Source organism: Notothenia coriiceps, unplaced genomic scaffold (assembly GCF_000735185.1).
Source record: "Notothenia coriiceps isolate Sejong01 unplaced genomic scaffold, NC01 NC01_scaffold00012620, whole genome shotgun sequence".
In the NCBI taxonomy this organism is placed as follows: domain Eukaryota; kingdom Metazoa; phylum Chordata; class Actinopteri; order Perciformes; family Nototheniidae; genus Notothenia; species Notothenia coriiceps.
The window spans coordinates 781,201-799,382 of NW_011345321.1; the positions used below are offsets into that span (position 1 = coordinate 781,201).

An 18,182-nucleotide genomic window follows, 5' to 3' on the forward strand; every position below is an offset into this window, starting at 1 on the left:
GCCAAATGCAGCCCGCGGCCCATTTTGAAATCGGCCGCGGGCATGAGCTGCAAACTAAATTAAATGAAACCCTATGTAAAGCTGATGAAGGCTGCTGTGTTTCTTACTGCATTTTCAAGTATCAAGATTCATTTACCTACATTTGATTGATTTTGCTAACTTATAACTTAGCATATGAGGCAATATACCTCTAGTGAGTGGCCCAGACCTTCATATATATTTTTCTGTATATGGCCCTCGGTGAACAATGTTTGGCCGTCCCTGGCTTAGTTGCTCACAATCTCCTCTCTCTTCGGTTGTTTTGCAGAGGTTCCCAACAGATCGAGCCTACTTCATCGCCAAGGAGCTGCTGACCACAGAAAGGACATATGTGAAGGACCTGGAGGTGGTGACTGTGGTAAGAAAACAAAAAGTCTGCTCACCAGCGTGCTGCTCCACTGTTAGTTTTCTCCTGCGCTGTCCTCTGGGGAGAAAACCTTGATTATTCCGCTCAGCTGCTCCATTGCATAAGGCCCGCCAAAACACAGAGTCAGGCAGTGACATAGGGATATTTTGGCAGATCCAATTTTATCTTTTATTCAGTCCCCACACCCGCGCTCTGAAATGCATTTATCGGTCTAACTCAAGGCTGTGAATACTAATCTGTGTTTGAGTTTAAGGGAGAAATATGGATTTAGCCGCTTGTTTCCTTTGCATGTGACTCGTCATTTCAGTCTGTTCCTTTAGATTTTACCGGCTGGGTACAAGCATATGGACACCATTTCATTTGATTGTATCCCACAGGAAATGCAACAGAAAACAGGATATTAAACGCGCGCTGCTGCTCATTTAACAGCGAGCAAGGAGTTCTCACAAGGCCGTAGTGAAGCGCTGCTGATTCGGCACACACATGTTGGGGAAATGCAGCACCCCTTTTATCTGGCTTTCCTAAAAGTGGCAGCTTCTTTAGAGAATCCTTTCACACATCTCATAAATATTTGGGTTGGCTTGTGTCGTGGTTATTTTAACAGCTGTGTGTGTGTATGCAGTCTCTCTTCTCATTCACCGGTTGGTGCTGCTGTTGGGATGAAGTCATCCCGACAACAGCTGGCACTTCTTCTCCAACCCTTTTAGGAACACTCAGATTTCCTGAAACCAACTTCCATTTCCCATCACGTCAGCTAAATAAAGCTATTTTCATGCCCGCTGTGGCCAAACACACAACATGCAACATTTGACTTAGATCTGACTTCATTGAATAATGGTGTTAGGAGTGATTGGATATGGATTCTCACATCAGTCAGGCAATTAAATGATTTAATCGACATCATGAGACTGAAGTGCAACAGCAGAAACAGATAAAGGTATTTAGGTTATATCCTGGAAATATCTGATTTAACACATTGTCTTGAGGTGTCCTACTCGGGAGAAATATTATCTTTACAAGCTTGTGATCAGAAAGTCAGAACTTACCTGATGTCATCAAAAGATACCCGTGCACTGCAATTTAACACTTAATGTTTCACCTTTTACAAATTAGGAATAACTTTGGCTTTGTTACATGGTCTGTTATGAGCTGATCACATGCCACTCAATATTGTTACTTCACATGTATAATATTGTCTGATGACAAGTGTGATGTGTCAACTGAGAGTTTACTTTTTATAGAAGTAGGAGAATTGTTATCTTTGAAATGAAAAATATTTGAATATACAATCTATTAGGCGATATCATTTTAATAATTATTACCTCTGTGGTTGAACTTTTTTGTGGAAAACACATCAGATATTATATTTATATTAACAGCAGAGTATTTGTATTTACCTTAAAACATGTCTGGAAGAACCCTAATGTATCTAGCTTTAGGTCATGTTTCCCTACTTGTACTCTGATGCATGTTTCTGTAATCTTAGTCTTTCCAGAGTGCTGTAGGACAAGATGAAGAGACTCCGGAGTCTCTGAAGAACACCGTCCTCTCCACCTTCGAGCCGCTGCACAAGTTCCACACAGGTTTTCTCAAGGAGGTGGAGCAGAGGCTTGCGTTGTGGTGAGACTCATTTCACTCCCTGTGTGTTGAAAACACATCCAGAGATGGGGTGGTTTGGTTCTAGCCCAATTTATCATCATTTTATTAATGAGATTTATTGGCATTTAGTCTAAGAGAGCGACCCAGACCCTTTCAATGACCCGAGGAGCTATCATCTCCATGGCAACAGTCTTACTGCACCAAGGCCGGCCTTTTCCTGCCTGTGGGTTTTTGCTGTCTGAACCCCTTTAATGATGTTGTGCTTTATTTAACACACACTAAAACACAAGCACACACATGCATACAGCCATGCAGGCAGTGATGCATGAAGTCTCTTAGCGTGTCAGAATGTACGGTCATTAACTGCAGACATAAATTATTTTTATTTCAAAGCCTCGCTAGTCATCCTGAGGACTCTAAATTAAAGCAGAGAGTGATATTAGAGGCGAACTGCTGATAAGAACCTTATTTAAATGTGTATGCAAATGATCTAGCGCTGCATGTGTCTCCTTTTTAGCTTTGCATACTCAAATATTATACGAGAGATGAGAGAAAGCTTCCTATAATAGATTAGGATTCTTAGGTGTTCTATAAACTGGATATGTTTCCTTAAAGTAACTTCTGGATCAAACTAAAAATATTCTGAATGGATCCAGTAATGGCAGCCCTTCACTCTGCTCGAGGGAGACATCTGCTGGTGGATAATTTTATCAAAGTTAAAGAGCCCGTGTGAACTCCATTGGAATTTCACTTGCCTAAAGTGAAGCTTGTCTAAATAATCAATAAGCCTAAAGTGCTTTTGCGCTGCTTAGTTAATTAATTCAGTGTCTACAAATGGCTGCACAATGTCTAAGAGATAAAACAACTTGCTGATGTTTATCTGTTTTAGGGAAGGACGCTCCAATGCTCACATAAAGGGAGACTACCAGCGCATTGGAGATGTCATGTATAAGAACCTTCAAGGCTTAAAGGTGAGGCCTAACTCCTGCATATCTGCAATAACAGTTATGAATGATATTGTATTTATATGTGTCTTGTTTTGATGTTGTCCATAGCCCCTGACTGCAAACCTGCATAAGCAGTCTGAAGTGTTGTTGGAGCTGGAGAAGGCGACCAGGGGGTCCCACAGGTTGGAGGGTCTCTGCAGGGACTTTGAGCTGCAGAAGGTGTGCTACGTCCCCCTCAATGTCTTCATCCTGAGGCCTCTGCACCGCCTCAGTCACTACAAGCAGATCCTGGAGCGCCTGTGCAAACACTACCCGGCAACTCATGTGGATTTCAGGGACTGCAGAGGTACTACGCTCAGGCTGGTGAACATAGAGGCATATGTAGGTGTTCTGGAGCTGTAGCATGTATCTCCAATACTCTCTTACCCCTGATGTGTCTGTAGCTGCTCTGGCGGATGTGTCCGAGGTGGTGGAGCAGCTCCAGGGAAGCCTGAACAAGATGGAGAATTTCCAGAAACTTCTGGAGCTGAAAAAGGATTTGATTGGCATCAACGATCTTGTTGTTCCTAGTCGGGTGAGTTCAAAGCTTAAAGAGAAGACAGGGGCAAATATTTTTTGGATTCTCTGAAGATAAAGTAAGTCTGATAAATGATGCATGCTTTTTGTTTTTACTTTCCCAGGAGTTCATCAGGTTAGGCTGCCTCAACAAACTGTCTGGAAAAGGCCTACAGCAACGGATGTTTTTCCTGGTAACACCCACTCTCTTTTTAGTTCATGTCATATTGTTTATTGAATTATTTAGTGGAATGATCTCAGTGGAAAAGTAATTCGGCTTTGTTCCTTTTCAGCTATACAACACTCAGGTGGTGATAGCAGATGTACTACAACATTTAATTATGGGAAATGTACCGCATGTTACTTTGACAGTTGTTTTAAAGTATTTATGTGGTTGAGAACAAGTTGTTTGTACTTCTCTGGGATTATTAATTAGATCATATACATTCAGTGTAATAATTCATACAAAAACAGGCTTAATGGCACTTGGTTTGAAAGGTTGTTAATGTACATTTTTCACTTTCTCTCTCCCCGCCTCTCTCGTTTTAGTTCAACGACGTCATTTTGTACACGAGTCGAGGGATGACTGCGACGAATCAGTTCAAAGTGCACGGGCAGATGCTGCTCAATGGCATGACAGTAAGTGCTGTTTCTTTCAATTGAACACAAAGTGCTTCAAACAGCTGTCACCAGTTTGTCATTACTGCAAATAAGCCGCGTCAAAGAGCTGAGCTCTTTCCAATGTCTTCCCACAACCCTGCACACACACACACACACACACACACACACACACACACACACACACACACACACACACACACACACACACACACACACACACACACACACACACACACACACACACACACACACACACACACACACACACACACACACACACACACACACACACACACACAGACGCAATCACACACACACTTTCAGGATAACTTCACTTGTCCTTCTGTCTCTCTTCCCTTTCATCATCCCTCCCTCCGTTTCTCCCTTTCAGTCTATTTTGGTCCTTGCTGTCCCAGATTCCGCCGCTATCTAATGTTTTTTCTGTGTTCTTCTTCCAGATCAGAGAGAGTGAGGATGAGTGGGGCGTACCGCACGCCTTCACGCTGGTTGGACAGCAGCAGTCTGTGGTGGTAGCAGCAAGGTAAGAGCGGCGTACGACACCTTGTACCTGGAACCTAAATGTGACACCAAAGTGGCTGTGTAGCATTTTTTTGTGTAGAAATGTTGAGGCTTGTCGCATAAAGTATTGCGGGAAATGATTTGTTATGCACATTTCTCTCAAGTGCTTTCATTTCCACTTGTTTCACTTAGATGGAAAAAAAAATTTCTTCTCTTTGCTGCTTTTAAACTACATGTTGCTAATCCAGTCTTCCATGGATGACCAGATGGCGTCTAAGTGTCTTTTGAGCAAAAGTTGGCAGGACACCTGGACTCACTTTGATCAAACTTGTGACATTCTTGTTCCCTGGACTATTTCTCACTTCAAGGCCATCCTGCTGTGAGTAATGATGGGACACTTTATGTATTTGTGTTTTTCTTTTTTACTCTAGTTCACTGATAGAGAGGGAGAAGTGGATGGAGGACATACAGATGGCGATAGATACGTCGAAAACCAGCAATGGGACATCGGAACTACTGATCTGCAATCTGATAGACAACAGTAAGTTACTACATACACATACACTCACGTATAAAATGTATACTACTAAAATGAACAGTGGATATACACTAGCAATTTGATAATACATTTTACAGTACCAACAACTGTAATTCCAGATACATGCGACCATGTTTGATTTGTGAATGATCTGACCTTGTGTCTGCTCTAGCCTCCTTCTCCCCTCATCACCCAGCTTATTGTCTAGCAGTAACAACCTCCTGACTTTCCCAGAATGCCCTGAGGACTCCTCGTTGGAGGCGGAGTCTGAGGACGACATTACAGCGTTGCACACGGCGCTGGAGAAGCCCGGCCCTCACCGTGGTAACACCATGGTGCACGTGTGCTGGCACAGGAACACCAGTGTGTCCATGGTGGACTTTAGCGTAGCTGTGGAGGTACCGGACCAACCTCAGCGCCTCAGACCGCTCCCCTCCTGCTTCTGTTTCCTCTCTCTGTGTCTGAGTGTGCTGTGTCCTAATTCACTTTATTCTCTCTCAGTGGGAACAGTATCCTCCTGCGCTGTACTCCATAAACTAAATATGTATTACTTTGAAACATTTTCTTGCGAATTGTGGGCAAATGAACTGAAATGAGTTCAAGGCTCATCAATTTCAATGTTTATTTTTCAAAATACGTAGTCACATTTTTATGATAAGAAATTGGTGACAAATTTCACATTTCTATAATTATACTTGGTGCAGTTTATTTATTAAACCAGTGGTTGGATAAGAATCATAACAACAGTTTGGTAGCACATATTAATTTGTTTCCTCATACTCTTGTAACAAAATATGGAACCACTACTAATGGACAAAAACTCCATACGATACATTCTAAACTCATCTTATCCCGAAATCTGAAAATGATTGGAATTATACAATTTGAATGAATTTAGTTTTTGCAATCTTTATACCAGATAATATGATGAAAGCTTCCGATTTGCTCTATTTGCAGCCTCAGTGAGAACACTGTTCCCCCTTCCTTCTTCTGGCTAACAGCAGCCTGCGTGACGTCCTAATCTAAACTCAGACTGTGGCTCTCCTGTGTGGTTCTGTCTTTTCTCTCCTCCCTTGGCACCTGAAGTCTCTGACCGTCTATACAAAGAGAGAGAGAGAGCAGTACGTAGATTTGCTAAAGGTCCTAATCTCACAGAATGGATCCTGTTTTGCCCTGATCTACTTCTGCTCTTCCTCTGTAACCACGTCCTCTTCACAGCTTTGCCTGGACACACTGTGGTCGGCCTCCGTGTTTACCCTGCTACTGCATGCCTGTGTTTCACCGACTCAGTCTCTGTGTTTCTGTCCTTCCCTCCCTGTCTGTTTTTTTTCTCTCTCTTCTCCCCATGCGTCTGTGCATTCCTCCGTGGTAGAGGACCCTAGTCCAGTCAGTGTGAATAAGGCCCCCATGGTGGGGTCCCCCAGTGGCCAGGGACCAGTTCCTCTGTCTGTTATCTGCTGGTACCGAGTTCAGAGCCTCTCCTTTAGTGAATCCTGCAGGAGTCTAGAGGTAAAGTAGTCAGGCAGAGAGGAGAGGCCCTGTGTATGTGTTCCCCTGAACTTTACCATAGGAAGACACATATAGATCAGTGACACATTCATTAGTTTTATACAACCTTGTGGTTTACAATAGTATTCCTATGATTATGAAATATAATGTCATAGAAGGGCCAATAACTGTTTGATATTGTTCTCAGGTCAGCCCTTGCTTTAAAATGACTTTAGCTTGGAAACTATTAAAAGATAAACATGCTAGTGACAGTAGATTTATAGCTTATGTAAAGTACAAACAAGGAAAATGGAGGCTGGCCATATTTTATATTTATTTAATAGTCAGCAAATGCATAAAATGACCAAAACCAACAAGATATTAGCTGATCTTTTCATACTTTCTGATGTTCCTGGAGTGTTTGCAGCACTCAAGCGTTCTAGTTCCTACTGGAGACATGAATTCTTTAAAATCAGGTCACAAATATATTGTCCACAAGTGATTTCCTTTAACACCTAGGCGATAGTTCTTACCAAAGGTTTCTTAGACAGGTGTTAATACTGTATTTGCAGCATGACTATTTTCAGCAGCGGATTAACTCACATTCGATCCTCTAGTCTAGTGAGTATTTACAGCAGCAGGAGTGTGAATGCGGGATTAACTCAAAATAAACAACAGTGCATATGTTCACTCTCACGCATGGAAATGTGTGTCTTTAATCATTTTTAGACAATAACTGAGGTTTATGGCACAAGGGAATAATCTATATCAGTCTTCAGAGGATCGGTCATCTTTTGGTTTTGGCTTTTTATTGTTAGCAATAAAAAAAATATTGAAAGAATAACCAGACATATTCTTTAATTTATTGAATCCTTCTTTCACATTCTTAGTCAAAATCGAAGTGTTTAACGCTAGAAATGATTTTATGATATGTATTTGTTTTCCATAGCTCTAGATGTAAAGCTGTGTTTTGTCTTTGCAGAATCAGCTGTCTGGAAACTTACTGAGGAAGTTCAAGAACAGCAACGGCTGGCAGAAGCTCTGGGTGGTCTTCACCAACTTCAGCCTGTTTTTCTACAAGTCCCACCAGGTGATGAACATTCACTCTCAGTTCTGTCCAGCGAACGCATCACAGCCCCCCCCCCACATTTACCTCCCTCCCCGCTCTGCTGTGTTTACTCTCCTCTCATCACATCTCTGTGTAGAATGTCTCATCTCTGTGCCATGACACATGGTTACAGGCTTTCCCATGCAGTTTTACCTTTTTTAAATCTTACTTCTTCCACCAAAACAATTATTGGCTGGTCAATTTTCCACAAGCAAGTTTGATTTTCAATCAAAAATATCATGAAACTAATACAAAACCAATTTTCATACTTGGAAAGAGTAACAAATGTTCTGAACAACTGCTTATCAAGAACCAACAAATCCACTGTTTTATTTAAATTAAAGGTTCCAACATATTTGAAATATAGGAAAGTCAATGTCGCTTATAACATAAAAGGCTTATAACATAAAAGGCTTATTATAACCTAAAAGGCTTATAACATAAAAGGCTTATAACATAAAAGGCTTATAACCTAAAAGGCTTATAACAAAAAATGTCATTTCTAAAGATAGAACCAGTTTCTTTTAAAGGCTTTACTCCTTAGAAGATCGCATTGAATAGTTGAGGCTCCATGTCATGTTACAGATGTGTTTGAGTTGATGGTTGAAAGAGACATTTCCCTCATTTTAATAACTGTCTAAAGCTCACAGAAGTAAAACCTTCCAACCTTTTTTTTTCCAAAAAGAAAACAGTTGAGGAAACTTCCAAAATGTAGAGATTAGTGTAGTTGGGCCTGTCTTGTATTTGTATTATGAAAATGTATGAGTTGCAGGGGCAGAGTACTTCATTGATACTTCATGTATACTTCCTCCAATGTTGGATGATTTTTTGATTAACCGTTTTATTGGGAGCAATGGATCTGTTTATTGTTAGTTTTTTATAGCAAATCGTTTGTGCAATTAATAACAGACCCAAATAAACGTGCATCTTAATTTCATTTTTATTTTGTTCCTCAGGATGATTATCCACTGGCCAGCCTTCCTCTGCTGGGTTACTCAGTCACCGTCCCCAAAGACTCTGAAAACATCCACAAGGACTACGTCTTCAAACTGCATTTCAAGTCCCACGTCTACTATTTCCGATCGGAGAGCGAATACACTTTTGAGAGGTATGCTATTGTATAATCATTCAGATGCACAGTTATGTTGAGTCCTGGTATTTAGAGGATGGATGAAAACCCCTTCTCCTCCCGCAGGTGGATGGAGGTGATCCGCAGTGCCACGGTCCCCACCGGGGGCGCTCGTGTCCCGAACAGCAAAGAGTCCCATCCTCTCTGAGATGGCTCACCTTGTTTCAAAAACAAAAGATCCTTCGGGTGTCTTCTGCTCTTCCCCCTCTGGACTCTTTGCTTTTATTTTCTACACATATCTGGGACATTTGTATTATGTGTCCATGCACATTTAGTGCTTTTTAATGCTTTAATGGTGACATGTCCGCTGGTTTAGACTGCATCAGAGACTGCATTTTTTGGCATTTTTACTCTCAACTCGGAAACCTCTTTTGAAGGATGTCATTTTATACTGTTTTCTAATGGTCTGAACCACTTCCTATCTTTCTGGTTTTACATTTTATCATTGTTGTTTTACAGCAGGATATGTTGATATTTAGATAATCAGCATTCCCTCTTGGATGGTTAAACTATCACTGCATTGTCATAATGTTTTTTCCACTTTTTCATCTTATTGAAAACTGCTGCTTTGAAAATATCCTGCAACTTCAGTGCCAAACCGGTTTCTATCAATGTCCTGGACTTTTTAATGCTATTTTATAACATTGGGGAGTGTCTCCTTATACTGTATTCTATGACATTTTAAACAGGCAACCCTTTAACGGTGAATGCTCTGTTCACACCTGGCCCAGCACAATGTGTTCGTGTTAAAAAAAAAATAATGAAAATATTATTTTGTTGTATTATTAAATTACCCTTGAATTGCTCACGATGTGGCCATGGGTAGCTGCCATCCCAGGTTAATGCCAGTTCAAGTAAAGTAAATATTCTATTCGCTGATATTTGTTGTATGAATAAGTCTCAGACTGTTTAGATTTTCTTTTTTATCAACTAAAGTTCGACTTCAGCTGTATGAGAAAATGTGAGACTTGTTCGGAATCGTTGTATGATGAAGGTGAGTGTAAGTGAAAGCTTTAAAGATTATGTGTGAAACTAAATAGAAACTTTCAGTTCCAAGCGTTGCCGCCCTCAGTGAATTAGGCTGCCTCCTGTATACAGAAACCAGATCTTTTTATGGGTCGAAATGAATGGAAATATGCATTTAACAGGGTTTTGCAGTGACGAAAATGAAATGGAAAACCTCAGTTCTTCTTAGAATTGCAGCATGTTTTTCGCAGACAACAAAGAGCTCTTTGGAAATGAAAGCAATAAAAGAAACATATTCAAACTTGGATTTGTGCTATGTGTGTTTTTTTGATGAAGCTCCAGAGGCTAGGATGATGTTTTCAACAGGGAAAATATGTTAAGTAAATCTAAAGCAGGGCAGCCCTTCAGTGTTTTTACACATGTGACCTACAGAGGGCATCATTGATCAAGTTTTTTGGTTCAGTCAAACCATAACCACAGCCTAGTTTAGTAAACTCAGTAAAACCAATAGAAAGTATTATTTTTGCTCTGCACACTGACACCAATACTTCATGTGTATGTCATTCTGCATCTAGTTCTTCATGAAATAAGGGTCAACGCATGTTAAAGCAACAATTTAGCAATGTTGAAATATGGAAATTAAACGAAGTAAAACTATTGAGTACTGTGATTTAGGCTCCACATCTTCATAATGAACCTGCTGTCTCTAAATAAGAAATATGACCAGATTTAGCACCTCTTTTCTTAAATAGTGCTTCTCCTCAACACCAAAATAGTTAATTGAAGTTGTTAAAATATGTTTTACCAATGATATCAGAAAATAATCCTAAAGCATGAATTTACAAGCAGAGAAAATAGTAAATCTTATCTTATCTTGTTTTAGAATCTAATGTCAGTGAACCAGCTACTTCATATGACCCAATTTGATCTGGCCTTTTATCTGGTTATTCTGTGAAAGTGTAATCTAGTCTAACCTAATTCACATGCCACAAGGTACAGAGGTTGTAACACCAGAAACTTGAACTCTGGTATTATGATAATATTGGTTCAGTCATTCAGAGTGCTGCCAGTCCAAAGTCCGGGCCCAGCGGCTCACACAGCCGGCAGTGGGCAGGCCTTTAAACCGGTGAGGGGCGGAGTGCGTTGGGGAGACAGATTATACACCTCCTGTCTGGCGCTGCACGGCCAATGAGACACTTCTCAAGAGGATACTTTGTTATGACAACATTAAATCCGATGGAAAAAGGTAGCTCGCCGGAATAATGCAGCACGCGTTGTATTTTAAAAGTGAAAAGAGTTCGAGAGGTGGGAGTGAATCAGCCGAAACACCACAACATGACTCAGCTTCAAACTCGTGCTCACTAGCGGGGATCGGGGAGGCGGATACACCGGGAATGATTCTGCTCTAAACCTTGTTTAACTTGTGGATTGGACGGTCATTGATGCAAAGTGGTGCGCAACGATGGGTACTCCAGCGCATCCGGAGACCAGGAGGTTTACGCGGGGTTTGGGGAAGCCTGGCACCGCGGCTGAACTCAGGCAAAGTGTCTCTGAGGTGGTTAGGACCTCCGTGCTGATTGTAAGTACACACCTTATCTCTCCCCCCTCCCTTCTTCTTCTTGTCCACCTTAATCTCGGTTAGTGGTATAGTGTCAGTTTACACCTTTGTTGCCCTGGGGAACTACAGCTTTTACTCACATTTTGAGCAAAAAGTCAGCTGACTTTAGATCAACTTGGTGAGCACATGTGGGTTTTGCTGGGTGAAAAGGGCAGGTCATGTTGTAGCGTGTGTGACCTTTACACATGTGTACGCCCAGAAATGTGTAGTTACCTCAAGAGAGTGGTGAGGAGTGGATGGATAAGGGCGTGTGCCTGTCAGAAATATATACACAAAGGGGAACTTTTACAAAACGAAATGATGGACCGTTGTATAACCACATCATAAAAAGTATGTTCAACTATAAAGCAGTGTATTAATGGTAATGTGAACAATGATAGGCTACAGAGTTCTTTACATCCTTTGAATCCTCATACAGCTGACCTCAGATTAGCTGGGTGGGAGCACATGTTGGATTTCTGTGTGGAAAAAATATCACATTATTGATTGTGTGCCCCTGATCTACAAATATGTGAGAGAGAAACTGAATAGAAGTGAACAAATGATAAGATATTGTAAGATTTTTCATACACTGTTGTTGCACAATACAACTATCTGTCATGATTGCATTTCTAGCATATAACCTCACTTCGTAAAAAGCCACAATGTGGTTGAAAACGTTCAGGCTTGCTTATTCTATTTATTCCAAGTGTTTTTTTTCCTGGAAAGTCTACCGAATCAGTGCCTGATCGAGGTGTTTTGTACTTGGTGTCAATGAGGGCATCAATTTTAACGAGATGACATAATGCCTCCTCACCAGAGAAAGCATGTGGCTTCAGTTTCATGCTTCAGACACATCTAAAGGGTCCAGTGACAGTGACATGAAACTGAATTGGACTGTGCACTTTAGAACATCTGGGGGACGAGGACCTACCTCCTCAGTATCAGTTTTCTTCTGCGCTCAGGAGGAAAAAGGAGTTGGCCCTTTTGTTGCCTATGAGTGTGTTTGGTGCTCCGGCTGATTGTTCCAGCTTTCCTGGAAGAAGTTGCTAGGTAACAGAAATGGACACCGTCCAGGCTCTCTGTCAGGGAAATGGAATCCTGAGTCAGGATCACAGACATCCAACCAACCACACCTTTGTATTATTTATTAATTCTCACTGGGGTCCACTGCCAGAGAAGCCTGAGGGAGGAGAGCAGAAATGAATACAAGAATGCATGTTGGGTAATCAACATGTGTAAGGAGGACTGAGCTAATGTGACGAAACGGCATTGAACTTTTTTTTTTGTATTATTATAAGCAGGCATCCAGATATCTTATGGGGAAAGGTTTAGTCACTTTTGAAAGGCGTACAGTTTTAAAGAAGTATATAGGAAACATTTGTGAAATGAGTAAAAATGGGTCAAGCTTTGGTTCATTGCAAAAGTAAACTGAACATTGTTTAGTCCAAATATACAAAAATGTATCAAATGCTCCTACACAGAAGCAGAAGAAGACACAATGACTCTTCATGGTTGTTTTGCATCGTTCTCTGATCATTTTGTGTCTTTATCGTTGTTTTGCGTCTCTTAGGAGTTGTGATGTGTCTCTTTGTGGTCACTTTGAGTCGTTTTGAATTGTTTTGCATCCTACCTGGTAGGCCTGTTAGGTAATCATTCCATGTTACTTATAAACCAGTGAACTACCTGTCATCTTCGCACGGTAGTGGGGCATCAAAGGGGCCAATCTGATTTCAGAGGGGTCCATGTCGCCTTTGGCCACCCCTCTGGCTCTTGGTGTGGATATGTAATCTGTTGGAGTGAACATATTGCTGTGTTGTTCAAGTGTTTCTTACAGTTTTTCAGTGGGACAAGAATGTGACTGTACACGAGACCGCCTTCCACGCAATTTTAATTAATTCCTCCATGAAACATGTAAATACCTCTGCGGGAATAGAGGGATCTGTTCCAGGGCTATAAAGGGGGGATTGTAGCTTTAACCACACACACAGATTTAAAACACACATTTTTCTGTCCTTTCAAACTCCCAGAAACATATTATTTAGATTATAACATACAGTATAGTACATGCATACCTACTGACAATTACAATACAATTTCTCAACACAGTTTTGAAGTCAAGTAAGCGTCTCTTTTCCTCTTCTAACAATGTGTGCATTTTCGTGAAGACACACACTGGCAAGAGCCTCTTTGTTTATTGTTGAGTGCAGAGTGAAGAGACTAGTGATAGGTCAGAGCTCTCAGCTGTGCCTTCCCTCTATTTCTCCACACTTACAGCATGCTGAGAACACTATTAGCTCCATGATGGCTGTCAACAGCTTTGAATTTGTTTTACTGCCGATTCACTTCTTTAAAACACATGATAAGTTTTGTTTATGTCATTTTTTAATCGACTGATGGGTACATAAAAAATCAATAGCAGTTGGAAATGTTTAGTTAGCGTATTAGGTGTATGAAACAGCTGGAGGGCAATTGTAATTAATAGTCCTAACTGCCACTCAGATCCTCAGTGCTCCTGACCCGAGGGAGCTGTACACCAGATGGGTATCATTATGTAGGAGTGATGCCATTAGCTGCCCATGGCCACTGAACACACAACTGACTAAACCACTAAACCAGTGGAGGTCTCACGTGTGCTTCCGAAAATACTAATAATATATTGACAACATGGTCAATATTCAATAGAGCACACATGTTGCTGCTTAACCTCGCTGTGAGGAATTAAAGCCTGTGGGAAAAGTCCTATTTGCAAACTCAATTGACAAGCTTCTCTGCGCCTCTTAGGGTTTTTCGTTCTTGTCAAAATGGCCGATGGACAATTGAGATGCTTCTTAATCTGTTTGGCAGGTGGACAGCATTTCCTGTCTTGTGGTTTCACCCAATTACAATTTGACATAAACAAGTAGAGTTCATTGATCCTTCCTTCATGCATGTAATCACCCCATGTCCTCTATCTCATAATCCCTTTTTCTTACCTGTGCCATTTCCCCTTGAATCATGTGGCTATATTTTGAAGCCAGCGTTTACTCAAGTTAAACATTGCCGGTAATGACGAGCCGCTTTTGCAATGCACAGAATATGAAGTTTGTGCAGTGACCTCACCAAATGTGAGATCACTGCACAAACCATGGCCTCCCCTTCAGCTTCACATGATAAACACCCCTCACTTTCAACAGCCCTCTTGATCCAATCTGTATCGCCTCTGCTTTTATCTTCAAAGTTCTGAAATGTCCCAATACATGTATGTGTGAGTCCTAGGATTACCCCAAGTGCTCTGTGTATTTTTCAGTAAGTTTGCCATGAACTTATTTTCAACTTTGGTTTTGAAAGAACATGTTTCTTCCTAGTTTGTTCACTGAGATGAAGACATGTCCTCTCATGCAGTGAACCGGATTTGTTAGTCATGCCACTCACCGTCATGTGCTCAGTCGATTTGATTCTAGGTCTAGCAGAACTGAAAATAAAACAACTTCTCTAGTTGTTTGCATGATGGGAGCAGGCCCCAAACATATGCTGCCAGTCAGAAGGTTGTCAGTGTTTTGTGAGGCCTTCACAGCTTGACCTCCCTCTTTATTCCTCTACCTCTAAGGCCTGTTGGTATCAGGCTAAAAGGGTGCATTGCCTATCTCTGTTACTGTGATGGTAAATGGTACTCCACACAAACAAACCCAGGGGGCTAGGAGAGCAGATGAGTTCTCTGAATGGGTCAATAATACATGAGGCTGCTCCTGTAACCAATTCACCCATTAAGAGACTCTCTCTCTCTTTCTCTCTAATTAAACAAGCCTAAAACTACCACAAAATATATCAAACTCTCCAACACCTCATAGGTCACACCATAAGTCTGGTTAATGCTTGTTGTAATATCCCCAGTGTGTAAGGGCCTGACATTATCGCATATGTTGTGTAAAGCGAGGAGGATTTTTTGTTTCTGTTACTCTTTTTCTTTCAAGTCTTTCATGCACATTTGGGAAAAAACGAATGCAGTCTAATACAGGAATGTTTGGTTTGTTTGTTACAACAGTTTAAGCACGTCATTGGTTTACCCTGTTGATCATGTTTGTGGTGCTGTTGAGTTGTATTGCGTAATACTGACGGGTACACTTTAACAGCTGACGGGTGAATGTTGTAGCAGGGATACAGTCCCCCTCTTGGCATGTAAAGACACATGTTCCCCTGCTTTTCCAACTGTCAGCTGTTATACAGTCCAGTAATTACCCACTATTGTCTCTAAACGTTTCTGAATGTGTAACTTACAGTAACTGGAATGGAAACATTTAAACTCCAGATATGAGCAGTGATAAAACGCTTCAGGGAAAGTGTGAAATAAAACGCACCCATCAAATTCACTATAAAATGTGTCTGCTTGGGTTTGGGCATGGATTTTGGCAGTTGCAGTTATAATCTAAACCAGATTTGCCACTCAATGCTCTTGCAGTCGGAGTAGCTGGGCTTGGGAGGATTCCTTAATTTTGCACACGCAGGTTGATATAATATAGATATTTGTTTTTTTTTAACTGAAAGGATTTCCTTCATCCAACCTTGACCAACCCTGGTTAGTCCACATATCAAAGTACTACAGTAGCAAATCCAACCCAAAGGATCAAATTCCCAGACAGACATAATCTGTTCCAGTGAAAATGAAGAAAATACTTAAATGTAATGGACTAGATTTACACCTGGCCTATTTCTCTGGGGCCGTTTTTTTGTTTTTCTCAAACCACTCGGTGTGCCAGAAAGTATGTTAACCACATGTTAAAAATAAGTGTTAAATATGAATTTTGAGCCAAGACAGAATCCCAGGATTTGGTTTGTGGTCACATCACAAGATTATTTAACAATTTCCGAGTCGGCGTGGGAAATGAGAAACTACTGTTTCCCATTGACTGTGTAATCTGCAATACGTTGATTTATTTAGTTCAGCCGTTGATCACAGGCATCCATGAACGTGTACTTATTTCATGGCTATTTTTATATATATTTTTGTATTGCTATTTCAGTTACACAGACAATATGCTTTTGTAGCAGAAGTAGAGATGAACACGATGGTTCATTTGGACTCTCTCAAAACAGAAAACGGCTCTTTTTGGCCACTGCCACCCCCAAATCTCCAAGCTCTTTCCATCCTGCCTGCCTGAACAGGAAGTGCCCATGACTTCCTGTCCTTCATCTTCTTGTGGGAGAGGCAGAGGCCTGTCGCTTACTAGATAGAGCAGATTTCCTGTGGCTGTATTTGGACTGACCAGAAGTTTTAGGCAGGGCTCGCTGTTAAAACGCCCACTCTGTCTGAGCGTTCTGCCTGATAGAGCAGAGCTGTTATGGAGGAGGTTACCATAACAGAAGAGCCTGGCCAGTGTGTCCTTTCCTGTTAGCAAGTGCATGCCACTCTGGGACTTGTTTTACACTCACCTCCTGAGAACATATACACCCCTGTTATCCAACTATATTTGTGATTTATAAGTCGGGGCTTGTTGCTGAGGTGAAGTTTGTTTTGAATGCTGGAATACTACCACCTCTGGTTTGTTTAGCTTGAACGCTCTTCTCTCTATACACATGGAGAATAGTGTGGAATAATAGAGCTGCTGGGTGGTCGATGTTATGGAAGTCTTTAACGCTGCTTTGTCTAAGTCCCTCCATACATTCACAACACATCAGTCTGAATTAAACTTCCTCTCACATCCTGCTTTGGAGCCATTGGTTGCAGCACATTACCATCAACAGCTTAGCAATCAAGTGAAGTATTGCTTTGTTCCCATCCTCTAAGTCAGGGGTTCCCAAACTTTTCAGCCCGCGACCCCCAAAATAACAGTGCCAGAGACTAGTGGATTGTCAAAGGGGGAGCCTCGTTGCAGGGAAATTATACTGATGGCTAGTCCGCCCCTGAAAATGTCTATGCAAACGTTATTATTAATAATAATAAAACATTATAAAAAAAATTAATAAAACATTTTGTATACATTTTTTTTTTTAAATTTTCCATTTTTATTTTGTAATCATCTCGCGACCCGGGAACCCCTGCTCTAAGTCATTAAGGTTGCTATTTCTGAGGTTTGTCAGCTATGTGGTTAATCCAGTTGGCCTTGCTCTGTTAACTGATATCAACTCATCATCGTCTTTGATCTGTTAAAGAATGAGATTGGTGAGAGTTTGCAGTTTACAGGATGTGCAAAAGACTGCACAACATATCTTTGGTATCTTTATGGAGAATTTCAAATCTAGCTGATAAGGATTCATGCTAGCTCTGTGGCTCCAGAGATGTCATGAACTTTTTGGTCGTTCTGTCAGTTTGTCAACCACTCGGCTCTGCGTTTATAAGAAGGATTGCCATCATGTTTATGTGTTGTGTTCTCTTCTGGAAAACGTTGGTGAATGTGTCAGATAGCATAATTATTGAGTCATTATTCCATTTAATGCAATATGTAAACCTGATCACCCCATCAGCCACACCTTTACTGCCAATAACTGTTGGTACTAAGCAACACGTTAAACTAAGATGGTAATAATTGTACAAACATTACACCAGCTAAACATCAACATTTCTCTCAGACATACTTAATGAATGGGCCAGGTAGGAGAAACAGGATTTTTTTTCGTACAATGTCAAAAGTCAAGACCACCTCAAAAAGGTTTCCAGTTAACCATTTCTAGATGCTGGTAAACTATAAAAGAAACTACAATGCTTTGTTGGAGTGTGTTAACAATTCAAAAT

The 18,182-nt window shown here is 41.0% G+C and overlaps 1 protein-coding gene across 3 annotated transcripts in view; it reads left to right on the forward strand.

Annotated features, from left to right (window-relative positions):
- Window positions 1-10,183, forward strand: part of LOC104947514 (FERM, RhoGEF and pleckstrin domain-containing protein 1) — a 55,735-nt gene extending 45,552 nt beyond the window's left edge. The window contains exons 15-27 of one of the 3 annotated variants that reach the window (XM_010773559.1): window positions 308-397; window positions 1,893-2,026; window positions 2,895-2,976; window positions 3,061-3,298; window positions 3,396-3,526; window positions 3,633-3,701; window positions 4,057-4,146; window positions 4,587-4,669; window positions 5,079-5,188; window positions 6,558-6,694; window positions 7,656-7,763; window positions 8,738-8,889; window positions 8,977-10,183. In XM_010773559.1, coding sequence (XP_010771861.1) covers window positions 308-397; window positions 1,893-2,026; window positions 2,895-2,976; window positions 3,061-3,298; window positions 3,396-3,526; window positions 3,633-3,701; window positions 4,057-4,146; window positions 4,587-4,669; window positions 5,079-5,188; window positions 6,558-6,694; window positions 7,656-7,763; window positions 8,738-8,889; window positions 8,977-9,058 — 1,506 coding nt within the window. In that variant the 3' untranslated portion in view covers window positions 9,059-10,183. Of the gene's footprint in view, window positions 1-307; window positions 398-1,892; window positions 2,027-2,894; window positions 2,977-3,060; window positions 3,299-3,395; window positions 3,527-3,632; window positions 3,702-4,056; window positions 4,147-4,586; window positions 4,670-5,078; window positions 5,189-5,357; window positions 5,584-6,557; window positions 6,695-7,655; window positions 7,764-8,737; window positions 8,890-8,976 lie in introns of those variants that run through there. The other 2 variants (XM_010773558.1, XM_010773560.1) reach the window with 2 other exon arrangements.
- The last annotated feature ends 7,999 nt before the right edge of the window (window positions 10,184-18,182 follow it).